General features: G+C 44.4%; 1 protein-coding gene across 1 annotated transcript in view; it reads left to right on the top strand.

The window, feature by feature from the left end:
• The window catches only part of FANK1 (fibronectin type III and ankyrin repeat domains 1), a 122,558-nt gene that overhangs the window by 83,081 nt on the left and 14,602 nt on the right, over positions 1 to 24,875 (top strand). The window contains 2 exon segments of the mRNA XM_058435902.1: positions 10,106 to 10,283; positions 18,548 to 18,672. Coding sequence (XP_058291885.1) covers positions 10,106 to 10,283; positions 18,548 to 18,672 — 303 coding nt within the window.

Below are 24,875 nucleotides of genomic sequence, written 5' to 3'. Positions count from 1 at the left end.
TCAAACCTATAATTTGTGAGTGATACCTTTTTACTATGATTTCTGATGTACTTGAGCCATGTTTTATGCCATCTTCTGAGTAACCGTAGGGACTGAGTGGCGACAGTGTTTGAAGCCCTTTATTATTCTATATTCCCATTTATTACTTGACAAATGGCACCAGAGGCATAAAATTGTTTTATTTGTCAGATTTGCATAAGAACTTTCTTACAAAAAGCTTTTATGGTACGTAACACCTCCATAAATTCTCATAATCGTCCTTTTGAGGTACTTCTTACAGTTTTACTGTTGTTCTTCTTCCTTTTTCATTATTTGGGAAACTTTTAAAATAAGAAATATTTGTCATGATGAAGAGATCCTACAAATTTGAAAGAACCATTGAAAATTGAACATAAGGTCTCCTTTTTCTTTTTGCTTTTTTAGAAAACACAATCTTTAGAAATCTTTAGAAAAGTTAAAATTAAAGCCTGACTTTGCGATGAAATTATGTACTTGGTTAAATTTGGATGCTGGTTATCAGACTTAAAAAAAAAAAAAGTACCTTTTCAAAGATCTGAGATTATGACCAAGAAAAAATAGAGTTCTAAAACTTCTGTATAAAAAGTAGCATGTAAGTTGTGTCTATGAATGTGTATCTGTGGATGTGTTGTATCAGTTTTATAAAACTTGAATAGAGTCTATAAAAACAGTTCTCGAGTGTTTCTACTGATAACAGATAAATACAGATAGGGATATAAACATCATGGTTAAATAAATAAATAGCAAAAAAGATTAGCTTTTGAATTTTTCAAAATGTTGATTTTCGTTACCTTAGGAAAGATGTGTTACTTGTTTATACATCCAGCACGGTTAAGTCCTAGTGTCAAGTGAGCCAGACTATCGTCATAGATATACTTATCTCTCCTTGCAACTGTAGCTGTTTTATAAAACTTGGGGATGATAACATTTACAAATAGAGAGACTTGTTCATGTATTAGTAGTAAATTCAGAGTACTTTCTCACTGTGATGTGTGCTTTCTGCCCTAAGTATATACAGTCTTTTCAGATTTATCTATGAGCTATCTTGCTAATGGTTTTGCCCACATTCTATAGCCTTCCCCTCCTGCTGATGCGACTCTTCCTCTTCCAGACTTCATGCTGAAACTAATGCAGCATTGGACTGGCTTCCTACCCATGCCCATAGCGTCTGCAAGTAAACATCAGCCAAACTCTCTGCCTTCTTAGTCTCCACTACTGGTTGCTGTGGGCTTTCTATACCATCTTTCCTTTCATGGACTGGGCTCCTGAAGGTCAGCAGCCTCCCTGACCTCGGTGCTATAATAAGCTGCCTTCTCTTCTTCTGCTTGCACACAGCATCTCTATACTTTATTCAAACAATTACCTGGTTTGCATTGTCTCACTTTTTCTGACCAAGTTTTCTTGATCATTTAAAAATTTCCTTGGGGTTCAAGCCAGTTCACAAGCTAGACCTGATTTAAAATGAATAATTTAAGGAAATCTGGAGAACGAACTAATAATAGATTTTTCACCCCCGGTCTACATTTTTTTGAGACGGAGTCTCGCTCTGTCGCCCAGGCTGGAGTGCAGTGGCGCGATCTCAGCTAACTGCAAGTTCTGCCTCCCGGGTTCACGCCATTCTCCTGCCTCAGCCTCCCGAGTAGCTGGGACTACAGGTGCCACCACCACGCCCAGCTAATTTTTTTTGTATTTTTAGTAGAGATGGGGTTTCACCATGTTAGCCAGGATGGTCTCGATCTCGTGACTTCATGATCTGCCCACCTCGGCCTCCGAAAGTCCTGGGATTACAGGCACGAGCCACCGCGCCCGGCCGTCCCGGTCTACATTTTGTATCTCTACTCTTAAGAGGCAGTATGGTACAAGGTTAAAAGTAAGGGACTTCTGAGCCAGATTATCTTCATTTTAATCCTGGTTCTACCAGTTATTTCTGTGTGACCTTGGGTAAGTTATGTAACTTCTCTGTGCCTCAGATTGTTTATAAGGGAGATAATAAAAATCCTTACAGCATATAGAGTTGGTGAAGTTAAATGTGGTGAAAGTTAAATGAATAAATAAAGCATCCACACTAGTACATGACCCAAATTAAGTGTCATGTAAGTGTTGCTGCACTGCAGTTCTCCTCAGTAATGGCCTGTGACCTGCCATTTCTGTCGGCTCTTACCAAGGCTCAGTGCCGCCCCGGACCTCTGCTCCATTGTCATAGTAATGTTTGCACTCTGCTAGTCACCTGTAAATATACATATTTTAGGATCCTAAAACCAATATCCTAAAATATGTATATTAGCAGATGATGACAAAAACACTAGAATTTTTATCAAAGAGAAATTAGAAAGTATACGGGTATAATATTGTAAGGATTAGGATACACCTGTCACATTACTCTAGGTTGTCTAAGAAACAAAGCAAAACAAATTGGGTGTCATCCACTATTTTTTTGGCATCCTAAAAATAACTAGCTCTTACTTGATGAGGTCATTCATTCATGACCTGACCATCCAGGTCCTATATGGCAATAATAGCTTTTTGCAAAAAGCAACTCTTGCCTAAGTGGAGATTCGCATCTTGATGAGTTTTGTATGAAAGTAAAGAAGATGCAGGAACATTATCAATGGGCCGTACACTAACCATTGGCATTTCTGTGTGAGCAACGTGTTGCATAGTTGTGTGATTTGGCAGCAGCTGGTCCATTGCTGACACGTGTGTGTGTTCACTGAGGCTTCACTCACACCTAAGGCTTCCTTGGAGAGACCATGCTGCCATTACATTTGGATCACTACCTGCCCCCATCACACACACACACACACACAAACGTGAACCAACTTTCCAAGCACCACACCCACCTTTTCCGGGCTCTGTAGCAGATCTGGAGGGGTGATGGCTAGCAGTGAGGGTTTTGGCTCCATCATGGCCAGCTCTGGTGGCAGTGGGCCACCTGTGGCTGGTGCCAAGCTCACTGATGGAGATCTCTCATTATATACCTACATCAATGATCAGTAAAGAACAAGCCATAAGAAGCTCTTGGGTATCTGGGAATGTTATCTTTTTACTCCTCATATAACTTCATGGTGAACTGTTTTGAAATTTGACATTAATTTAGAATTTCTTGCCTGTTCTGATCTCTAGTAGGATTCTAGGCTGGATGTCTTTGGAATTGAAATACTTGTTGGCTTCTGGTTATTCTGGGGGTAATCCATAACAGTCTACCATTCCTGGTGTTTGGTTTTAGTGGGCTGTGAAAAAAATCATTTGTTCAACACTGATGTCATGATACAAGGATGTGAAGATGTGAGTCATCGTGACATCACCAGCCAGAATTGCTGGGATTCAGTGAGATGACTCACAGTAAGAGGTCAGTGTCTGGCTCAGTAGTTCCTTCTTCCACATGTATCCCTCAGTGTCTAGAACCCTGAAATTGGTTTCTCTAAGAAAACCAAGAGGCCTGTAAGGGTAATGTATATTGTTGATTTTTATGGTTATTTTTCAAAAACTAGTATTTTAAACATATCAAAATTATTTCAAATGGTAATGTACTCAATGTACCATTTGGTTTAAGATGTTAACATTTTGCCATATATGTCCTAAAGTCTTTTCATGAAGAAATAAAACCTTGCAAATACACTGGTAAGACCCCCCTCCTGCCCATCATGCCCCCATCCCTTCTGTTATGTTGTTGAGGTGATGTATGTTCTTCCCATCAGCTTTTTAACTTTTACTACATATCTGTGCATTCATAAATAACATGTAGTGTTTTTTGTGTGTTATGTAGTATGTCCTTTTGCAACCCATGTTTTCCACCCATTCATTTTGATCTATGTTGATGCAGGTGTATACAAAACTCATACAGCTAATTTCTTTTAGTTGTTGTATAGGATTTTACTGTAGGAAATATGCCATCATTTATTTAGATACTTTTTAACTTAATTATCGCAAAACACTTTGTAGTATTTTTAACTCAGTTTCAGAGAACATATTCAAACCTACGTTTATCCAATTCCATCATGCTTTCTATAAACATTTGGAAAATAAAGTTGGGAAAATGAGCTTGCAGCCTGCCTAGCATATCTCTGGGGTCTTCGTGTAAGGGAAATTGTTGGCTGTGTGCCCCACTGGCCTGGGGTGGGCAAGACCAGGGCAGCCCTGTCTTCCTCAGTGGGTCTGCACTGCAGGAGGACCCCTGGGTCTTCAGAGGGTGGCCAGTCAGCTACTTGGGACATTGGCTCAAGGGAAATACAAGATTCTTTTTTTAAAAAAAATGAGCAATGCAGTAAATCTGTGATATATTTGAAGCTCAAGAAGGATTGAGTTACAGGGAGAAGTTTCAAAGGAAGTGTAAGACATGGACCCAGCCCGTAAGAAACTTAAAGTATAGCAGGGGAGACAAAACTAACATAGAACAATTGCATGCTAAACAGCTTGGTATACACTCTACCCCTTGTTACCTTTGGCAAAAATGAGATATTCTGTGTTTTTCTTTGCACCTTGATTTCTCACCCAACAATACTTAGTGGAGGTCCTTTCAAAGCACCTAGTATAGAACAAATTCATTTTTCAAAGGGTGTATAATGTTCCACTTTATGGACATAGAATAACTTATTTGTCCATTCTCTTATAAATGGGTCGTCTTTTTTTTTGTTTTGCTGTGAACTGCTGAAAACTATAGTAATGTCCTGTGTGTCTTTGTGTGTATCTATTTTTATTTTTTTAATTTTTATTTTAAGTTTGGGGGTACATGTGAAGGTTTGTCACACAGATAAACATGAGTCACAGGAGTTTGTTGTACATAATATTACATCACCCAGGTATTAAGCTCAATACCCAATAGTTACCTTTTCTGCTCCTCTCACCCTCCCCCTTCAAGTAGACCCCAGTGTCTGTTGTTTCCTTCTTTGTGTTCATAAGTTCTTCTCATTTAGCATCCTCTTATAAAAGAGAACATGCGGTATTTGATTTTGTGTTCCTGCATTAGATGCTAGCCTCCAGTTCCATCCATGTTCCCGCACAAGACCCGATCTCTTTCATTTTTATGGCTGCATAATATTTCATGGTGTATATGTGCCACATTTTCTTTATCCAGTCTGTCATTGATGGGCATTTAGGTTGATTCCATGTCTTTGCTATTATGAACAGTTGGTGCAATGAACATTCACATGCATGTGTGTTTGTGGTAGAATGGTTTATATTCCTCTGGGTATATACCCAGTAATGGGATTGCTGGGTCAGATAGTAGTTCTGGTTTTAGCTCTTTGTGGAATTGCCATACTGCTTTCCACAATTGTTGAACAAATTTATCCCACCAACAGTGTATAAAGGTTCCCTTTATGACCTCGCCAGCATCTGTTATTTTTTTGGCTTTTTAATAATAGCCATTCTGACTGGTGTGAGATGGCATCTCTTTGTGGTTTTGATTTGCATTTCTCTAATGATTAGTGATATTGATCTTTTTTTCATATGCTTGTTGGCCACATGTATGTCTTCTTTTGAGAAGTGTCTGTTTATGTCTTTTGCTCAATTTTTAATGGGGTTGTTTATTTTTCTCTTGTAAATGTGTTTAAGTTCTTTATAGATGCTGGATATTAGACCTTTGTCAGATACATAGTTTGCAAATATTTTCTCCCATTCTGTGCCTTTTAAGTGGGGGCATTTAGCCTGTTTACATTCAAGGTTAGTATTGACATGTGTGGATTTGATCCTGCCATTGTGCTGTTTGATCGTATCATTGATCCTGTCATTAGCTGGTGCTGTCACTGATCCTGTCATTAGCTGGTTATTATGTTGGCTTGTTTGTGTGGTTGCTTTACAGTGACACTAGTCTGTGTGTTTAAGTGTATTTTTGTATCAGCTGGTAGCAGTCTTTCCTTTCTATATTTACTGTTCCTTCCAAGATCTCTTATAAGGCAGGTCTGGTAATGAAGTTCCTCAACATTTGCTTACCTGAAAAGGATCTTGTTTCTCCTTCACTTAGGAAGCTTAGTTTGGCAGGATATGAAATTATTGGTTGAAGATTTTTTTTTAAAGAATGTTGAATATAGGCCTCTAATCTCTTCTGGCTTGTAGGGTTTCAGCTGAGAGGTCCACTGTTCGCCTAAGGGGATCCCTTTGTAGGTGACCTGCCCTTTCTCTCTAGCTGCCTTTAACATTCTTTCATTTCAGCCTTGGAAAACCTGACAGTTATGTGTCTTGGAGATGATCTTCTTGTGTAGAATCTTGCAGGAGTTCCCTGTATTTCCTGAATTTGACTGTACGTCCCTCTAGTAAGGTTAGGGAAGTTTTCATGGATGATATCTAGGAATATATTTTCCAAGTTGTTTGCTTTCTCTCCCTCCCTTTCAGGGATGCCAGTGATTTGTAGATTTGGCCTCTACATAATCCCATTCTTCTCAGAGGTTTTATTCATTCCTTTTTATTTATGTTTTCATTTTTGTCTGACCCATTTCAGAGAATCAGTCCTCAAGTTCTGAGATTCTTTCCTCAGTTAGGTTTATTCAGCTGTTAATATTTGTGATTGCATTGTAAATTTTTTTTTTTTTTTTGAGACGGAACCTCGCTCTGTCACCCAGGCTGGAGTGCAGTGGAACAATCTCTGCTCACTGCAATCTCTGCGTCCTAGGTTCAAGTGATTCTCCTACCTCAGCCTCCCGAGCAGCTGGGACTACAGGTGCCTGCTACTATGCCTGGCTAATTTTTGTATTTTTAGTAGAGATGGGGTTTCACCATGTTGGCCAGGCTGTCCTCAAACTCCTGATCTCAGGCAATCCACCTGCCTCAGCCTCCCAAAGTGCTGGGATTACAGGAGTGAGCTACTGTGCCCGGTTGTAAAATTATTGTATTGTATTATTTAGCTCTGTCAGACCCATTAGGTTCTTTTTTATGCTGGCTGTTCTATCCTTCAGCTCCTGTATCATTTTACTGTGATTCTTCTTTTCCTTAGATTGGGTTTCACCATCCTCCTGAATCTCAGTGATCTTTGTTCCTATCCATATTCCGAATTCTACTTCCTATATTCCAGCCAGTTCTGCCCAGTTACGAGCTCTTGTTGGAGAACTGGTGTGGCCATTTGGTGGACATATGACACTCTGGCCATCTGAGTGTTATCAGAGTTCTTGCTGGTTCTTTCTCATCTCTGAGTATGGGTGTTCCTTTAATGTAGATTGAGTACGGTCAACAGACTTCTTTTCTGGATGTTTTCACTGGGCTGATGCTTTGTGTAGGGTCTTTGAAGCTTAGTTGTTGTCTCTGGTTTCAGAGCGGGGTATGTTAATGAGGTATTTTTGGTGTTGAAGCTTTGGGGTGTGATCCAGTAGGTGGCACTTAGGTGTATTGGTCAGTTGCTAGACTCTTGTTTGGTTGTGTGGCTCCTGTTTCCTCACAGTTTCCGCCATGTTCCCTTTCAGTGCTCTGAAACTGTGCGTTCCTCTCCCACTTAAGTGCTGGCTCTCCTTGGCACTCCTGGGATGCCCACTGCAGCTCTGGGGTGATCTCAGTGTTTGTTCCTTTCCCAGCTTAGAGGCAGCAGAGGAAGAGATCTTAGCAGGGGTTGTGGTCAAGGGTCATTTGCTTGACTCCTGGGGGCTCCACCTCAGAGAGATGTGGGTCAGCAATCACTCGGTGCAGTCAGCCCAAGATGGAGGGTTTGTGCTCTGTGCCTAAGCCAGGGGTTCCCTGTCTGGTGATGAGCCATGCTGGGGAGAGGGGGTGTGGGACCTGTGGGAGACAGACTGGCTGCCTCTCCTTGAGTCGACTGTAGCTTATTGGATGTGTAGATAAGGCACTCTTAGTCTTTGCTCCTTAGTTAGTTTGAGGGTGGCAAGGGCAGTTCCACTGCTGAGGTAGTGGCAGAGAGGCTTTCAGTTGCCCCTGGAGGCTCTGTTCAGGGAGTTGCTGAGTTGGTACTGGCTCCATAGCTCTGGCGGGGGTAGCTGGAGGCCCAGGCCTGGAGGAACTGTCCAGTGAGGAGATATGGGAACAGGCACCCATGTAACAGTCTGGCCACTTTTCCATAGGGCTGCTGTGGTATGCTTGGGGCCTGCTCCAGTCCCTAGTCACCTCAGATTTTCCAGAACCTGGAGGTGTCACCAGTGAAGGCTGAGAAACAGCAAAGATGGCAGCCTGTCCCTCCCTCTGGGAGCTTCGTCCCAGGGAGGTATGGACCTGGTGTCGGCCCAAAGGCACCTGTAGGAAGTGGCTGGAGACATTGGTTGGGAGGTCCCGGCCAGTGAGGAGGAAAGGGATTGGGACCCACTTAAAAATGCAGTCTGGCCACGTTTCGGGAGAGCAGTTGTGCTGTGCTAGGGGTCCGCTTCAGTCCCTGATCGCCTCGGATACTATGAGGCTCAAAGGCTGGAACGGCTAAGGCACCTGAACAGCAAAGATGGTGGTCCACCTCTCCCTCTGGGAGTGCCATCCCAGGGGAAATTCAATGTCCATCTGTCAGATGGACAGCTCGGGCAGGGGTGGCTGGAGGCCCCAGTTGGAAGGTCCTGTCCAGTGAGGGAACAGGATAGGTACCTGCTTAAAGCAGCTGTCTGGCCACATTTCGGTAGAGCAGCTATGCTGTACTGGGGGATCCCTTCTGCCCTGTGTTGGCTCAGACTCTCCAAAGCCTGAAATCTAGAATGGCTAAGGTGCCCAAACAGCAAAGCTGGTGGCCTGCCCCTCCCCCTGGGAGGTGCTTCTTAGGGAGGTGCAATGCTGCTACTGGTAGCTGGCTGGAATTCCAAGCCAGTGGGTCTTATCTCATGAGGTGCAGTGGAAGTGGGGGCTGTTGCTGCTCAGCCGCCTGGATTCATCCTCTCTGCTAAGGGGTATGTACAGGAGTCTAACCTCTCACTTTGCCAGAGCTACGGCTACTTTTGCTGGAAAACCTGAGTAGCTAAGGCTCCAGGGTCTCCACGCGTGCCTGAGCGGCTGCTCTGCCAAGACTCCACGCAGCTCTGTCAGACTGAAGACTGAAGGCGCTGGTAGAGAGGGGTTTACATGGAGAGCTCCTGACCTGAGGTTTGCAAAGATCTGTGGGAGAAGCTTGGTTTCTGGGTGGCTCATTCAGTCATTGCTTCTCTGGGCAAGGGAGGATCCCCTGGCTCCGTGTTGACCCCCAGTGGGCCATTGTCCTGTCTTGCTTTTCTTTGTTCTCTGTGGGTCAGGTTGTTTCCTTGATTAGTCCCAGTGCGAGTACCTGGCTGTTTCAGTTGAAGGTGTTGTATTCACTCGTCCCTTCTATTCCTCTCTGTGAGAGTCAGGTACACCAGCTGCTTCTAGTCAGCCATCTTGGCCACTCACTCTTATGTGTATTTATGCTCTGATTTCTGCAGAAGTTTCCAGGGGTGGGATGGTGAGACAGGGATATGTGTATTTTTAATTTTAATAGATGCTTCCATATTGCCCTCTAAAAAGGCGATAATTCATATTTCCTACAACCAGCACATGAGAATATCCTCTCCCTATCTTGTGAATTCCAATAGTTATGAAATTTCTTTTTCAGTTTCTGACTGGATATAAAGTTATACCCCATTGTTACCGATTTCTGTGAGCACTAGGGGATGATATGAGCATCTTTCCAGATATTACCTTGGCAATTTGTCTTTGTTTTCTTGTGTGCTGCTCATCTTTTGCTAGGTTTGTTACTAACCTTGGGCCTTTATTCTTGGTTAGTTTCTGAGGGCTGTTTATACAGCATAGATGTCAACCCTTTGTCATCTATGTTCCAGATATTTGGATCAGATAGAGCATTTGTCTCTTGGCTTTGTTAGTCACTGAAGGATTATAGAAGCAAACTGAGTTCTAGCAGGTCAAGTACAACCTTATTAGTTTGATATGTTAAGCAGCCCTTTGGAAGGGTCAGTGGGGGTGGCATGATATTGATGGGCATGGTACAATATATGCTTGTTGAAGACTGTGGTAGCTCACACATCAGCTGAATTTTGTATCTCTTTAGCTTTTCAGGGGTTCTTTAAGCAACAGGGAGGTATGCTTATATGTGTGCCTTATGCTCAGAAAAATAGCTCGATCACCAAGCAGCTGTAATCCACTCGACTGGTCTCTCTTCCTTATGGAAACTGGGTCCTGAAATTCGGTATCGTTCTTTTTTTAGAAATCACGCCACCCTCAAAGCCTCATCCACCTGTTGTGGGCAAAGTGACTCATCACAGCATTGAATTATACTGGGATGTGGAAAAGAAAGCCAAACGCCAAGGACCTCAGGAGCAGTGGTTCAGGTTCTCCATTGAAGAAAAAGACCCCAACATGCACACTTATGGTATCATTTATACGTAGGTGCAGTGTTGAATTGCTTGCCACTTTGCCTTGACTTCCTGATTAGCTGGAATGATTTCTGTTGTCTCTAAAAAGCCACTGCTTGTTTCAAATTAAAGAATGAGTCAGCATCATTTGTATTCATGCTCTTTTATGAATTACAATTTTTGGAAAATAGGCATTAGCAGTAACTTTGAAATTAAACCTCTGTACCTTTGAGAGCTTTGACTCCTGAAATATTTTAATGATACGTATTTAAGATCCAGAATGTAGAGACAGACAAACAATAGCTTGATGCAATTAGGTGAGCTTCCCATCAGGCTGCTGTGTTCACTGACGTGGAATGGCCCCGCATGGTCTACCCTGGCCAGCTTCTCTGATCTCATGTCATACCATTGTCCCCTTGTCAACTCTCTTATACCACGCTGGCTGCCTCTCAGCCTTGGCAGGCCAAGCTGGTTCCCATCGCAGGGTCTTGCTTGTTGCTGTTGCCTTGAATACATTTCCTTCTGTTTTTATACAGCTGGTTCCTTCACACCATGCCAATCTCAGATGAAACATCCCCCCGCCCCAGAAGGCCATCTGAAGTAGCCATCCTTCCATGCAGGCCTTCTGTAGCTCAGAACCTCGTTTTGTATGCCACATAGCATTTAGCTCTGTTGGGCTTATTTTACTTGTTTACTTGTTTGCTTAGTTTGTTTACCTTGTTGTTTACTTGTTTATTTCTTTTACTTGTTCCTTTCCTGCCTCCCCACCCAGTATTAAACTTGGTGAGAGACAAGTAAGACTCCTGCCTGCTTAACGCTCTAGCCGGTTCCTTGACAGTGCTGGCTGTTATATAGCAGGCCTTCCAAATGCTTCTTGTATGAACAAATACCACCAAGAGTAATCAAGAAGTCATTTTTGGCCAGGCATGGTGGCTCATGCCTGTAATCTCAGCACTGTGGGAGGCTGAAGTGGGCGGATCCCTTGAACCTGGATGTTCAAGACCAGCCTAGGCAGCATAGCGAAATCCCATCTCTACAAAAAATCCAAAAGTTAGCCAGGTGTGGTGGTTTATGCCTGTAGTCCCAACTACTTGAGAGGCTGAGGTGGGAGGATCACTTGAGCCTGGGAGGTTGAGGCTGCAGTGAGCCACGATTGTGCCACTGCACTCCAGCCTGGGTGACAGAGCGTGAGACCCTGTCTCAAAAAAAAAAAAAAAAAGTTATGTTTTTCTTCTTAGTCTTCATATCATCTCTGACTTATTTCTTCCCCTTGATAGATTCACCACTTGAAAAATGCAAAATGACTATTTTATGATTCAGGAATACCAAAAATGAGATACACATATGGTTTTTAGTGAAACTTTTAATTTTGAAATAATTATAGATTCATATCCAGTTGTAAGAAATAATACAGAGCGATTGTACCTTTTCCCATTTCTCCCCTATGGTAACATCTTTGAAAATAATAGTGCAGTGTCACAGTCAGGATATTGGCATTGATGCAGTCAAATGCAGAACAGGTTTATCACTTTCCTGGCCTTTTCTCAGGTTTGCATTGTGATAAAAGTGCTGACATGAGGAGATAGGTATGTTTGTGTGTATAAAATATCTATAAATATGTATATAATCTGTATGTGAAGGCTCAACTACAACTGTTACTTGAGTGATAATATATCTGATATTTGAGAAATTTCTCTGTACCTTAAAAAGAATCTGAAATGTAGTTACAATGTAAAAATAGTTCTTGTTCTAACTACTCAAATGTTATTTTAATCATGTCGTTTTACTCGTTGAAGGTATGCTTTTTCTATCTAAAAGCATGAATTATGAGAAGCATTTCTCTGGAGAAAGAAAAAGACATCTTTCTTTCCCCCATCACCTTAGCACCACAAGCTGTGTCGGGCAGGTGAGTGGGGCCATCCTTCATCGTTCTTTCTTCCTTGGCTATTCCTTTGCTCGGTGGCCAGGTAGGCAGCCTCAGCTAGAGAAACCACAGCTGCGTGTGCTGGCTTCCAGCCTGAGGTGTGTGTCTGTGTGTCTCCCCAGAGACCTGGTTGCTGTCAGGCTGGAGAACGCACTCACACTCTGACGACAGCCTGGCATTGTGGGGCTGGCAGTGACATCTGTGGTCCCCGCTGTAAGGGCAGTGGGGAAATGCCTGCATTTCTCGCAGAATTATACAGTACAAATCTTGACGCTAGATGGCAGAATTAGGCTGCATTAATCTTGACCCCTTTTGCTTCCTTATTTCTTTCTCTACATAGCATTAAAACTAGCAAATGCTTTTCTTGTAAAAAGTTATTATCTAGAATACCTGATGTTTGGATTGTGGATTTAAGAACTTCTTCCTGATTTGTCAGTTTCTGTTCCCATCAGACATCAGTCTATCTGGAATCAATGATATTGTCTTTGACTTGGGCTTTCCTCCATGGCTTCTCATAGCCAGTCAGTTACTGAGTTCTCCATTTGTAGAATTGCTTCTGTGCTTTCCCTCATTAGCTGGGTTTTCCCCTGCAGGATGTAAGCTCCATTTCTGTCTAGCTCATTTGTGGATCCCCAGCTCCTACACCTGCCCAGTGTATTTTCTGATGGAAGGAGTTGACTTTATTCCTTTTTTTTTTTTTCTCATCATTCTATCTTGCTGGGCTAATTTCCATTTTAATCTTTCTTTTGTCAAATTGTCTTTGGTGGGTCTCCATTGCTTGAAGGATAAAGGCCAAATTCCTTAGACTAACATTTAATGCCTTTCACAGTTTCCCCACACCTGCCTTTCTTGTTGCCTCTTATTTCTCAGCACAAACCCTCCAGTCAGATTTCCTACTGTCCTTTGAATATGCCTTGACGTTTTCTGCATGTGTGTTCAGTTGTTTTCCGTGTTTGGACAGATTATCCCCTGTCACCCTATTCTTTCTTCTGCCCTGGTCAGATTTTACCTCCACCGAGAAGCTCTCCTTACTACCCTATTGTCTGTGCCCTAAATTCCTGTGATCATTGCTGCCCATGCCACGCATTCCATTTATTCCATCAGCGTGTATTATTGAGTGTCTGCCATGTGTCAGACACTGCTCCGGATGCTGGGGATATGGCACTGGGAAAAAATTCCTCCCTCGTGATGAGGAAGGCAAACAATAAATAAGATACATAAGTAAAAATAGGTAGTCAGCAGGCAATACATACTGAGGGGCAGCAGCATAGGAAAAATTGAGGGCCTGGGGTAGAGGTAGGGAAGGCTTCACCAAGAAGGTAACTTCTGAGTAGATCTGAAGCAAGGATACCTGGAGCCTTGCAACTATCTGGGGGAAGAACCTTCCAGACATAGCAAAGGGCAAGTGAGAAAGCCTGGTGGTACAAATGTACCTGGCTGGTCCCAGGAGCATTGAGGAGCAGAGGGAACAAGGAGGAAAGTAATGGGGGCAAGGGCAGCTGGGTCATGAGAGGTCACTGCCTGGGCCTTGAGGGTTACTGGGAGAACGCTGGCTTACTCTGAGAGAGGCGGGGAAAGCCACTGGAGATTGTGAAGCTGAGAAGAGGCGTGCTCCGGCTTATGTTTAACGAGGATCCCTCTGGCTGCTGAGTTGGGAACAGGCTGTAGGGAGGCCAGGCAGCAAGCAGCAGGGAGGACTGATGAGGAAGCTTTGGAAACAGTTTAGGTGGGTGACAACACAACAGTGTGGAAAGTGGGAGGATGCAGGATATGCTTTAAAGGTGGATTTAAGAACTTGCTGGTGGACCGGATATGGGATGTGAGAGAGAGAGAGGACGCTCAAGGGATATGTGGCAGCCAGCACAGGCCCAGTGATGCTGCCTGAAGCACCAGCGTCACAGTCTCAGTGGCTTATGGCAGCAGTGATTCCCTCCCACACACCATGCCCGCCGTGGGTCGGCCAGGGCTCCATCCTGCATTGTCCTCCTACCGCAGCCCAGGCCAATGCGGCAGCCTCTGCCTGAACATTGTCAGTCACTGTAGCAGGGGAGAGAGCATGGCACGCTGTTTCTTGAAGCTTCCACCCAGAATGACATACTTCACTTCTGTGTATACTTCATTGTTTAAAGCAAGACATGCAGCCGTGTCTGAGTTCAACAGGGCGGGGAGGTAGGGTCCTTGTGGGAGGGCACCTCGTGTCTCTGAACAACAATCCAGTCTTCCACAGGAGGCACCCAGGGTTTGGCCTGAGCAACTGTAATAACAGAGATGGGGAAGACTGTGGGTGGAGTAGATGCTCAGTTTGAAACTGTCCGACATCCAAGCCGAGATGTCAAGGAGGCTGTTGGGGGATGTCAAGGGCCAGGGAAAGGGTCTGGGTTGGAGAGACAGACTCCAGAGTCATCAGCATGAGGCTGGATTGGAATTGGGTTGGAGAGACAGACTCCAGAGTCATCAGCATGAGGCTGGATTGGAATTCTGGGGGGGGGAGTTTAGAGAAGAAAGGGGAGTCTGGTAACTGAGTCTTAGGGCTTTTCAATATTTAGCTTCTTATGTTTCATATTTGCTCAGCTCTTGCATCAAACATTTGCTTATTGACTGATAACAAAAACAAGGCTATGCTTTAAATTTTTGTAGACTTTCCTCTCCTGTGGAAGTCACTCTAAGATTCATTTATTTTTTCAGCTGTCATGTCTAGGTAAAGTTGCGCTTCTCCATGGGTTCAATGAACTGCTCTCATGAGTCCTCCCTGTGCCTGCGTTGTAATCACTGTAGAGTACCCTGGTGGGCAGTTGTGTCCTGGGTCCCTGCTGTGTCTTTTGTCCTCTTTGGAGCCATCTCTAGTGATGCAAGAATCTTCAGCCTTTCACAAGTGTGCTCGGTAACATCTGGTTTCTAACACAGTTGCGTTATTTCCCTTTCCAGGGGTTATGGAGGTGCTATTGCTTCAGGGTGACCTTCTGATATTTAGCAATACTGAATTTTATTGGGAGCACTTCTGGTTTTATTTTGGTCTAATACTATGCTAAGTCTTTGACACCTTGCACTGAATTCCGGTGAGGCTTGGCTATTATATTCTCACCGAACTTCTAAAGATCTTTTCAGATGCCACACATTGTTGAGGGCTCAGTTTCTATGACTCAAATATCTAAGTATTCATGGACCTATTTTCATTTAACATCAAAATCTACCTACTCATAAGACTACTTTGTGCCAGGCTGATACATTTTAGTTTGAAAAAAATTATTACTTTTTAGCCCCAGTGGTTTTTTTGAATATTTATCTTGGTTTTAGAGCTTTTACTTTTATGGTAAATGTATTTATATCAATTTTTAACACTTACCTACTTCTCGGTTTCTTGATCGAAAAGTTTCTGTAATGCCATTGGGGTTATTTCTTCATTGTCTTTCCTACAGTTTCTTTTTTCTTGATACATACTATCTCAGTTATCTGCTGCATGGCAAACCAGCCCCAGACTTTAGTGGTTGACAGCAGAAACAGTCATGTGTTTGCTCATGATCTGTAATTTGGCTAGGGTGTTGATGGCTTGTTTCTGCCCCATGTGGTCTTGGCTGTTGCAGCTCTCTTGGGGCTGGAAGAACCAAATGGCTTCACCCATGTGTGATGCATCAGCTGGGATGGCCAGGACAACAGGAGACTGGCTGGGCTTTTTCATCTCCTTTGTGGTCTGGATCTTCCACTGACTCTGTCTTACTAGGTGGCCTCTTTCTCCAACAGGGAAGTTGAACTTCTTTACATGGTGGCCAGCTTCCAGGGGAGGAGAAGCAGAAACTTCTGCGCATCTTAAGGCCCAGACCCAGAGCTGTACAGATTCACTTCCACCACTTTCCATCCTGTTCAAGGGAAGAGGAACGAGACTCTAACTCTGTGGGGGGAGGAACATGTTCCTGCAGGGGTGGTAGAGACTGTGGAGAACAGCTTGACTTCCAGCTCATTTGGCTTCTTTTAGGTGAAGAGAAATGTGTTTCTAGCAAAGGTGATGTCAGCGAGGAGGCTGAATCCACCAGCACAGAGCAGGGAGGCAGAGACATGTACGTGGTCAGAGATGCCTCAATGTGCTTAGTCTTTTTCTTGGCTCTGCTGGCGCTACACCCAAGAAGTCATTTAGATTTGGTGTCTGAAGTAACTTTGTGATGCAAAAACAGGATCAATGAATGTTCAGTATTTGATTTTACCTTCAAATTTCACATTTTAACAAAGGACAGAAACATCAAGTGAAGAAGGTCTTTGTAAATGTTTTTCAGTTTTCAAAAAAAGGTTCTGTTAGATGTTAGAGTTAAAATTATGATGTTAGAGTTGTCTCCAGATTTCACAGAGGCACCTCTTTCCTGGACGTGCCAGACTCTTCTGCACCCTGACTCTCGCCGCAGTGAGAGCACCTAGACCATGACTTTCCCAGGAGTTGTGTGTTCTTTCATCCCTACTGGGAAGTCCCTTTCTCAGACTGCCTGGGAGACATCTGCCTGTCTGTCGTGGAAGTCCTTTATGCCATTTCTCACTTGACATCAGAGATGCCTCTACCAGAGGACACTGTCCTGGCACCTCACTGTCTCTGCTCTATACCTGTTCCTCAGGTGCCTGTTCCTCAGTGGGGGAATTACTTGTTTGATGGATGAATTTGGCGGAAGGAACTTAGACCTTCTAGCTTCTCCTTTGGGAATACTCCTCCCTCTAGGACAAGTGTTGGGTCTGTTCCTTAGCCACACACTTAGTGCCATGCCTCATCCTTCAGGGGAAAGAATCCAGTGGGGGCTGGGAGTGAGTGGGCAAGGCTGTTTGATGATTAGGTGAGGTGTTAGCTCACCCACCTAGTCCAGATCTGAAGTCAGGTTTTCAGGTGTTTATCAATGATGCTAACTCCAGCACTGTCATTTCACCCTTGCTCAGCTGTCCCTTCTTCACTGTCCTTGACTGCCCCTTTTCTTACCACCCCATCAGTAGGAAGTTGCGGTCAACTCAGTGTTGACAGGTTCATTTTGGCCCTGAGTTGATTCAGGACTACATCCCAGCCTGCCCCAGCACCTTGCAAATAATGGGCCCTGGATACACTTGTTGAGTTTCATGGAATGGAATTGATGTATAAATATTTAGTTGCACATAAACATCCTGGAAAAATTAGTTGTGAATCCCAAAGAATGGTTCTGGTATCTTTGGAGGGTCTATTGAGAATAAAAGTAAAAACTAGAGACAGGAAAAAAAAATTGGAGGAAACAATGGTAACCTTGGCATTGAAGGAGTTATGGAGAATGGTCCAAGGGAGGAGAGCAAGAACTGGATTAAGTGTTGAAGTAGGAAAGAAGAAAGAGCTGGAAATGACACACACACACACACCCTCTCAAAAACCAAGACTTTGAGTAGAAGAAAAGAAAGATTTAGAGATAAGATTTGAAAAGGGATACATGAAGTTTAGTCAGATAAGAAGAAAGAATGTTGGCAGAAAAGAGAAATGGGTAATATAGAGGTTTTGGATAATATTGGGAAATATATACAGCTCTGTCAACTTTTGGAAACCTGATATTGTAGAATGCATGCCAAGTCAAAGCCAGGCTCCTGGAACCTGCCTCACAAGCAGAAGGTGGGGTCTTATCTTAGCACTTGCGCTAGGTCCCAGCATCTTCTGAGCAGGCAGGCAAACTACCTTACTGCATTTCTTGGTGCTAATTTTGCAGACTGCAAATGATGAGACTCAGTACTGCTTCCCTCTGGAGGTGTGTGGATTTCCATCATGAGTCTCTAATCAGATTTCTATCCCAGAAGTGCTCAGCATCCATTTCCCACAAACATTCCTAAAATGAACTTGACCATGGGGCATGATGTTAGCATGGTCTTCTATGTGCTGCCTGAGCTCCCAGCTCTACTGGAAGTTGCTCATGGGCTACAAGCAGTCTTGCATGTGACTTCTTCAGGTCCTTTCCCTGCAGTGGTATTTTGCCTGCAATAGTTATGCAGCCGTGTATTAGCCTCACAGCCCCCATCACTAGATGGGCCCCACTTGAAAATTACATATATACGATTTGACTGCCTGTCTTATCTTTCAAATATAAAACTTTGTCACTTGAGGACAAATGTCGTGGTTAACATAATTATTTCTCCAAAGTACAAAACGGCATGCTGGCTATGTGTCAGGCCCTGGACTAGGCCCTATGGGACAGAGTGCACCTGCTGGATAGGGACAGGGGTGCCATGTGGGACTTGTCCTTCATTCTCTCGGAGTTCAGCAAAGCAGGATCCATCAGTTTTGTCCTGGAAATAGAAGGAAAATCACTTCCACCTGCTCTTCTCCTGTCTTATCAGGGAGTGCAGATTAAGCTACGTGGTGTGGTCAGCATGTTTGTCTCCGCCTGTCTAGGGGATATGCAACGAAGCATGTTGTTGAAGGTCTGGAACCAAGGACGCTGTACAGATTTCGCCTGAAGGTCACCAGCCCCTCTGGGGAGTGTGAGTACAGCCCACTCGTCTCAGTGTCTACGACCAGTGAGTATTCAGACCCTCTGCACTCACCTGTCTCTAGATCAATGGAGATGACAAGCAATTTAGAGATAAAAATATTCTGCCTCTTGTTTGGCCTTACCAGAAGCAGAAATAATACCATTTTTAAACACTGCAATAATATTTACTAGTTGGGCCTTGCCATAACTTGTAATGTCAGGGAAGTCTAATTATGCTTTCACAAACTGGGAGAGCTATTTTTGTGCCAGAACTGTCCTGTTAGTAGCCATTCAGCACAAAATGGTGGATTCACCTTTCTTAGGAAATGGGCCACAGAAGTGTGGGCTGGGTAAGCCTAATTGTCCCCACACAGCCAAGCAGGCCGCCTGCCTAAGCGTCCTCGGGCGAGCAGCTCCATTCAGCGTCTTGTCCGTTTTAGACAACCCCAGGGTGTACGTCTTAACTCGCCACACAAACCCGATTCCTGGGGTCACGGTGAGTGAGGGTGAACGAACAGCGCTGCTGCATCCACGGAGAATCCCGTGAGGGGAGAGCCCCACATGGAGAGCTCTGAGCCCTTCAGCCGGCTGAGTTTTAAGGTTGTTTCTGAGATTGGTATTTTAAAGCATTTTAAAGATGCTATCTATGTCCAGGGCCATCTCTGAGCAAGAACGTTGTAAAAATTAGGGTGGTCACAAGTGTTCTCCGTGGCCCACCCACTGAAAACACAGGCAAATAATTTTTCGGTTGCACAAAGGAAACCTTCCTTCTGTTGAGTAAAGCTGCTTTTCTTTTTTATTCCAGGTAGCGTTTGGCTCAGAGGTATGTGCTTTCCATGGCTTTCAACTGTGTCCTTTAGGCATTTCTTCATGACAATTTTTGTGTAGACTAAAGTTAACTCAGCCTTTGAGCTGTGGTACCTTCAGTTGCAGACCTGGCATGAGGGGACAGGATCTGAGTTTAGCAACCTGGGAGTTTAGCTGTGAAAAACACAATTTCAGAGGAGACTTGTGATGTGAAATGGTCAACTCTGGGGATTCAGGTAAAAAAAGAGGGCTCATTCCTTCATCCAGCAATGTTGAGAACATTTGCTGTTATATGGAAGGTACTTACCTCTGGGGTTCTTAAGAGAAAGCAAAGATGGCAGAACGTGAGCTCTCTGTGCTGAAGGAAGGCAGAGGGCAGCATTGCAGGAGAAGAGGCAGGAGGAAGAGGCAAAGGGAGCCAGGCTTATGAACAGAGACTCTCCAGGCAACCCTGGCCAGCATGCCGTCCCAGGCTACCTTATTGCTCCCTCCCATCCTCTTCCTGTCCCTACCGCCCGCAGGCCCCCTGCCACTCCACACTCCCCTACCTCTGCCCCTCCTCCCTGGAGCACTCACTTCATTGCTGTGCTCACTGAGCCTGCCCCATGGGCAAGCATGGCGGGGCGATTCCTTATGTGGCTTTCCCCTCCTCCGTCACATGCTTTCCCTCCTCCCCAGGTACAGAGCAGTATTCCCCCACCTCTATGAACACTTCTTGCATCTTCTCTTATGTATTTGTCTACCTTTTGGTCTCTCGCCTACATTGCGGGCTCCGAAAGGGTGGACGATGGGTTGGCCATCTTTAGCTTGTGGGAGTTCCTTAATAAATAAGTCAGAGTGTGTGCCTGTGGCCCGAGCAGGAGTATCGCTTGAGCCCAGGAGTTCAAGGCTACAGTGAGCTATGGTGGCACCACTGCACTCTCCAGCCTGGGCAACAGAGCAGGACCCTTTCTCTAAAAAAAGAAGATCCTTGGATGGATGGATGGGTGGATGGGTGATAAATTAAGGACCAGTGGCAGAATTAAGAGTATGAAAAGAAACACTGATTTTCTCAGGTTGCATTTATGTTTGTTGGGAGATGTATTAGTTTTCCACTGGCCACTGAGAGTCCACCTGAACCTTCCAGGTGAGGGTGAATATGGTTGGTTCTGCAGCCTTCCATGGTGGGCTTCAGGTGGCCTCTAGCGTCCTCTTAATAGCACGTCAAAGCCAGGGCAGGGGCTTCTGGCCCTCCTCGCCTGAGTTTACATGGGGTTGGCGTACCATTTGGAGCAATTTTAGGAAGGGCTGTTTATTCGTGTGTTCTCACGCTGCTAATAAAGACATACCCGAGGCTGGGTAATTTATAAAGGAAAGAAGTTTAATGGACTCACAGTTCCACATGGCTGGGGAGGCCTCACAACTATGGTGGAAGGCAAAGAAGGAGTAAAGGCATGTCTTCCATGGCGGCAGGCAAGAGAGAGCATGTGCAGGGGAATTTCCCTTTATAATACCATCAGCTCTTATGAGACTTATTCACTATCATGAGAACAGCATGGGAAAGCCCCGCCCCCATGATTCAATTACCTCCCACCAGGTCCCTCCCATGACACATGGGAATTATGGGAGCTACAATTCAAGATGAGATTTGGGTGGGGACACAGCCAAACTATATCAGGCTGTGCCTGTGGGCCAGATGTGCCTTCTCCCCACTGAGCTGGCTCCAGAGGCAGCCATGGAGAGTTAGTGCAGGGTGTTTGTCCTTACAGCCCCGTGGCTTCCATGAGTAATTAGATGAGGCCTCCTGCAGGGATGAGTGTGTGGTGGTGACCAGGGGTGTGTGTGTGTGTGTGTGTGTGTGTGTGTGTCTGTGTGTGTGTGTTGGGGGAGTGATCCTGGCCATTTCACTGCCAGATAATAGATAGCATCACTGCCTGCAGCCAGGAAGCCTTCTCAACCTTGGGGGGCTGTACTGGGTGGTGAGGATCAGGTGTCCTCCTCCTCCTAGCTGGGGCAGGCTCTTGGCTCTGCGGGCTGGCTGCAGCTCCCTTATGCTATTGTTATATATTTATAATATCCAAAGCAGATTCTCCTAAGGAGGCAGATCATGCTAAACAAAGAACTAAAATTGTGCACATGATACAAAATGCTTCTGTGTGGTGATAATTTGCATTCAGTTTGAGAGTGTTTTAATGAATCACAGAGGCATGCACTTTGTTTGAATAAAGAATGAACAACCTTTTTTTTTCCCCCAGGTAAAGTACACGAGATTCTTGCTTAAATGAGGCATACAATTTTAATCAGTTGGGCCCTTATAAAGAAAGAAAAACAGCTGCTACTTGTTAATTGGCAAATATCTTCTCCAATGAGCTTGTGATTTATTCACTGCTTTTAATAAAGACTTAAAATTCCACCAAGAAAGGTGTTATCACCATATTATAATATCTGCGGGTACATCTGCAGCTAAACGACCCTCTTAGAGAACGTGAGCCTTGGCTTCCTCCAGACCACTCTGCCCTGCTCCTCCCTTCTCCTCCTCAGTGTCCCTGCTCACCTGGCCCTGACTGGTGAGTTCCATCCAGCTCAGATGAGCCTGGGCTAACGTCCTCACCACGGGCAGAATCAGTTTGATAATTGTAATTGCAACACTCAGGGTAAAACACTAGAAAAACAAACCCGCAGAGCAATGGCCGGCCTTTTAAAAATATTCAATTGCACTTATTGATGGCATTCCCTTGGGCCAGGCCCACAAAGTCTTGAAGGATTCAGGGGTGGGAGGAATGGAACATTCTGCTCACCCTGGAATTTCCTCTCTGTTCCTCAGGACTCCTGCCTATAGTGGGAGTAGAAAGAATTGCTGTGCACTGCAAACAAGGGCCTTTTCATTTCTTTGTTCTTTCTTTGTCAAATTCAGGTAAATGGAGATATTTTCGTACCTCTGTTGCTTCACACAGGTTTCAGTGTAGTCCTCAGTCCCTCTTTTCCCTCTTGATGGTAGTGTGAGGATGGTTAAGGAGTTAACACAGAGAAAGAGCTCTCACACCCTGGAACGGTGGTGACTGCCCAGCAAGCAAGGACTGAGGAACAATTATGTCATTCCCCTCTCTTCTGTGAGGTGTCCCTTTGTTCTCAGAGTAAGCTGTGAAGTGCTCTTTACTTCCCATGGAAGCTGGAATTGGCATTACATTTATTATATCCTAATACTAAAAGCCGTGGTCTTTGCTACAAACGGTCCTCAAGCTTATAAGCATGCAGTGAACTTGTTTCATTTTCCAACCTTTGCATGCTGCAGAGCTTCCTGGTTAGGATGCGCTAGGAAGTGTCCCCACCGAGAGAGCCTTTCTGTTCAGGTAAGATGGAGGCTGTGGAGTAGAGAGGGTCGGTGTAGAGAGGTGGTTGGGGGTGTGCCCTTCGAACTTTTCTTAACATCTCAAGCAGTTAGCACTTTTTGGAAGATTTTTAGGCATCCCCTTTCTTTTAACACTTTGGGGGAGGATCACATTTACTTATGATCATCTGTATTCAAAATCTAGTAAGAATGGAAGCATATAGTGAACTGGTCGATACTGCAGCGTTTACTAAATACTAAAGGGAAGGAGTGGGCCTCATGGAAGACTTGGCCTTGGCTCTGATGCTGCCCTCTCCTAACTGGGTGACCTTGGATAACTTAGCCTTTCCGACTCCCAGTCTTGTGGTTTGGAGGAGAATTTTAAAAGCACTGTGTGAAAAGCCTACATACAGCTTAATTCATAGGATTTGATTTAGGATACTACACATTGTACAACTTAGTAGAAATAGAATGAGCTTTATATGTTGTTATAGGTGATTTATCCAAATGACTTGTTTTTATGTTTTAGTGGCAGCTGAAGTTTCAGATTAGGAAAAAATGGGGCCTGTTAATGGGATAACAGAGACTTTTATAAACGTACCACTTTTCTTCTCCTGGTTAGCAACAGAAAGGGAAACAGTCTCTGGGTTTAAGTTTAAAGTGTAGATGAGACGCATGATGGTTTTAAGTCCTTATTAATCTAGCCCAGGGTTCTCAACTTTGGTCCTACTGATATTTGGGGCCTGGATGATTCCTTATCGTGTCCTGTGCACTTATGGATTCTTGGCAGCTTCCTTGGCCTCTATCCTCTAGATGCCAGTGCTCCATCCCCTTCGTTGTGGCAACCAAAAATGTCACCAGACATTGCCAGATGGTCCTCTGGAGTATAAAACCCTGTCTCCTTCTTAAGCCCTTCTAGTGAAACCACTGAGCATGGCATGACCTCCCTTGGAAGGCCAGGGACAGCTGTGAGCCTTGGCCTTTGACAGGTTATCATGTGACTTTTATTTGACACTTTTGATCTAAAAAATGTGTAGAATGATGAAAAGGAAGTATAATGTAGCTAAAAAAAATCTGTAAGAGATTGGCAAGCTCTAGCAGACAAAATTGTTATTTCAAAATAATTTAAACTTGGCATAAATTTATTTTTATGAAAGAAAGGAAAAGGTATCGGCTAATTCTGGTAGAAATCCTTTTATTCTCCTGTCTGTTTTCCCAGTTTGTACATTGCCCAATTCACTTTGCACCACTGAAACCCTCTGAGGAAACCCAGAGAAAAAGTGTCTCCTATGCCCAGGAACTGGCATCCCAGAGAGATTTTCTACCATAAGCAGCAGGAAGAGGGAGGCCAGCTGATCTCTCTGGGCCGGACTATAAGAGGGAGGGTGGGTGAGCCCCAGGAGGCAGTGTAGGGTGCAGTGGAGGAGGATGGGGTGGGAGTGGATATTTTCTTTCAGGGTTTAGAATAACAGGCTGAAAGCGGGCACTACAGTGAAAGTGAGCATGGGAGCTAATGGTTAGCTCTTTTCATGCCAACTCCCCAGAGCCTAGCACAGGACTTGGCATGTACATTACTTAGGTTTGTTGAATGAATGAATGAGACCTTTGAGGTTATTTAGACCAGGGATTATAAACTCAAACTCTTGCTGCGTGCGGGTGAGGGGCTGGGCATACAGTTGGAGTATGTAAGAAGTGGTGGGGCTGTATCCACTGACGATGGCAGCTGCTGCTACTGTCACCCCAACAACAGGTGTGTGCTGGGTACTTACGATGTGTCAGGTGCTATTCCAAGTGCTTCACTGGTATTATTTCATTTAAGCTTAATCGTGATACTATTTAAAATCAGAAGGTGTAGAATAAAGAACAAATGAAACCAGAAATGCCTAGAAAGATGGGCGGCTTCTACATAGCCCTTTATTCTCCCTCTGCTTGTGCTGCCCGCCTGCCTGTTGGCTTCGCTGTGGAGCTGATGTCCCCTGTACAAAGGATGCCTTCCTCCCCGGCTGTGGCTTCTGGACTCCTCCTGGGTCTTCGCTGCTTGGCAAGCTCTCTCCCCTAATTGGCTTTTCTCCTGGTGCTCCCCACCTCCCTGTGGGTCGAAGCCCTTCTGCCCCAACAAGCTCAGAGAAGACAAG

This window comes from Hylobates moloch, unplaced genomic scaffold (genome assembly GCF_009828535.3).
Source record: "Hylobates moloch isolate HMO894 unplaced genomic scaffold, HMol_V3 SCAFFOLD_3, whole genome shotgun sequence".
NCBI lineage: Eukaryota > Metazoa > Chordata > Mammalia > Primates > Hylobatidae > Hylobates > Hylobates moloch.
The sequence above is the reverse complement of the archived record's forward strand: the minus strand, read 5'-3'. Positions and strand labels throughout refer to the sequence as shown.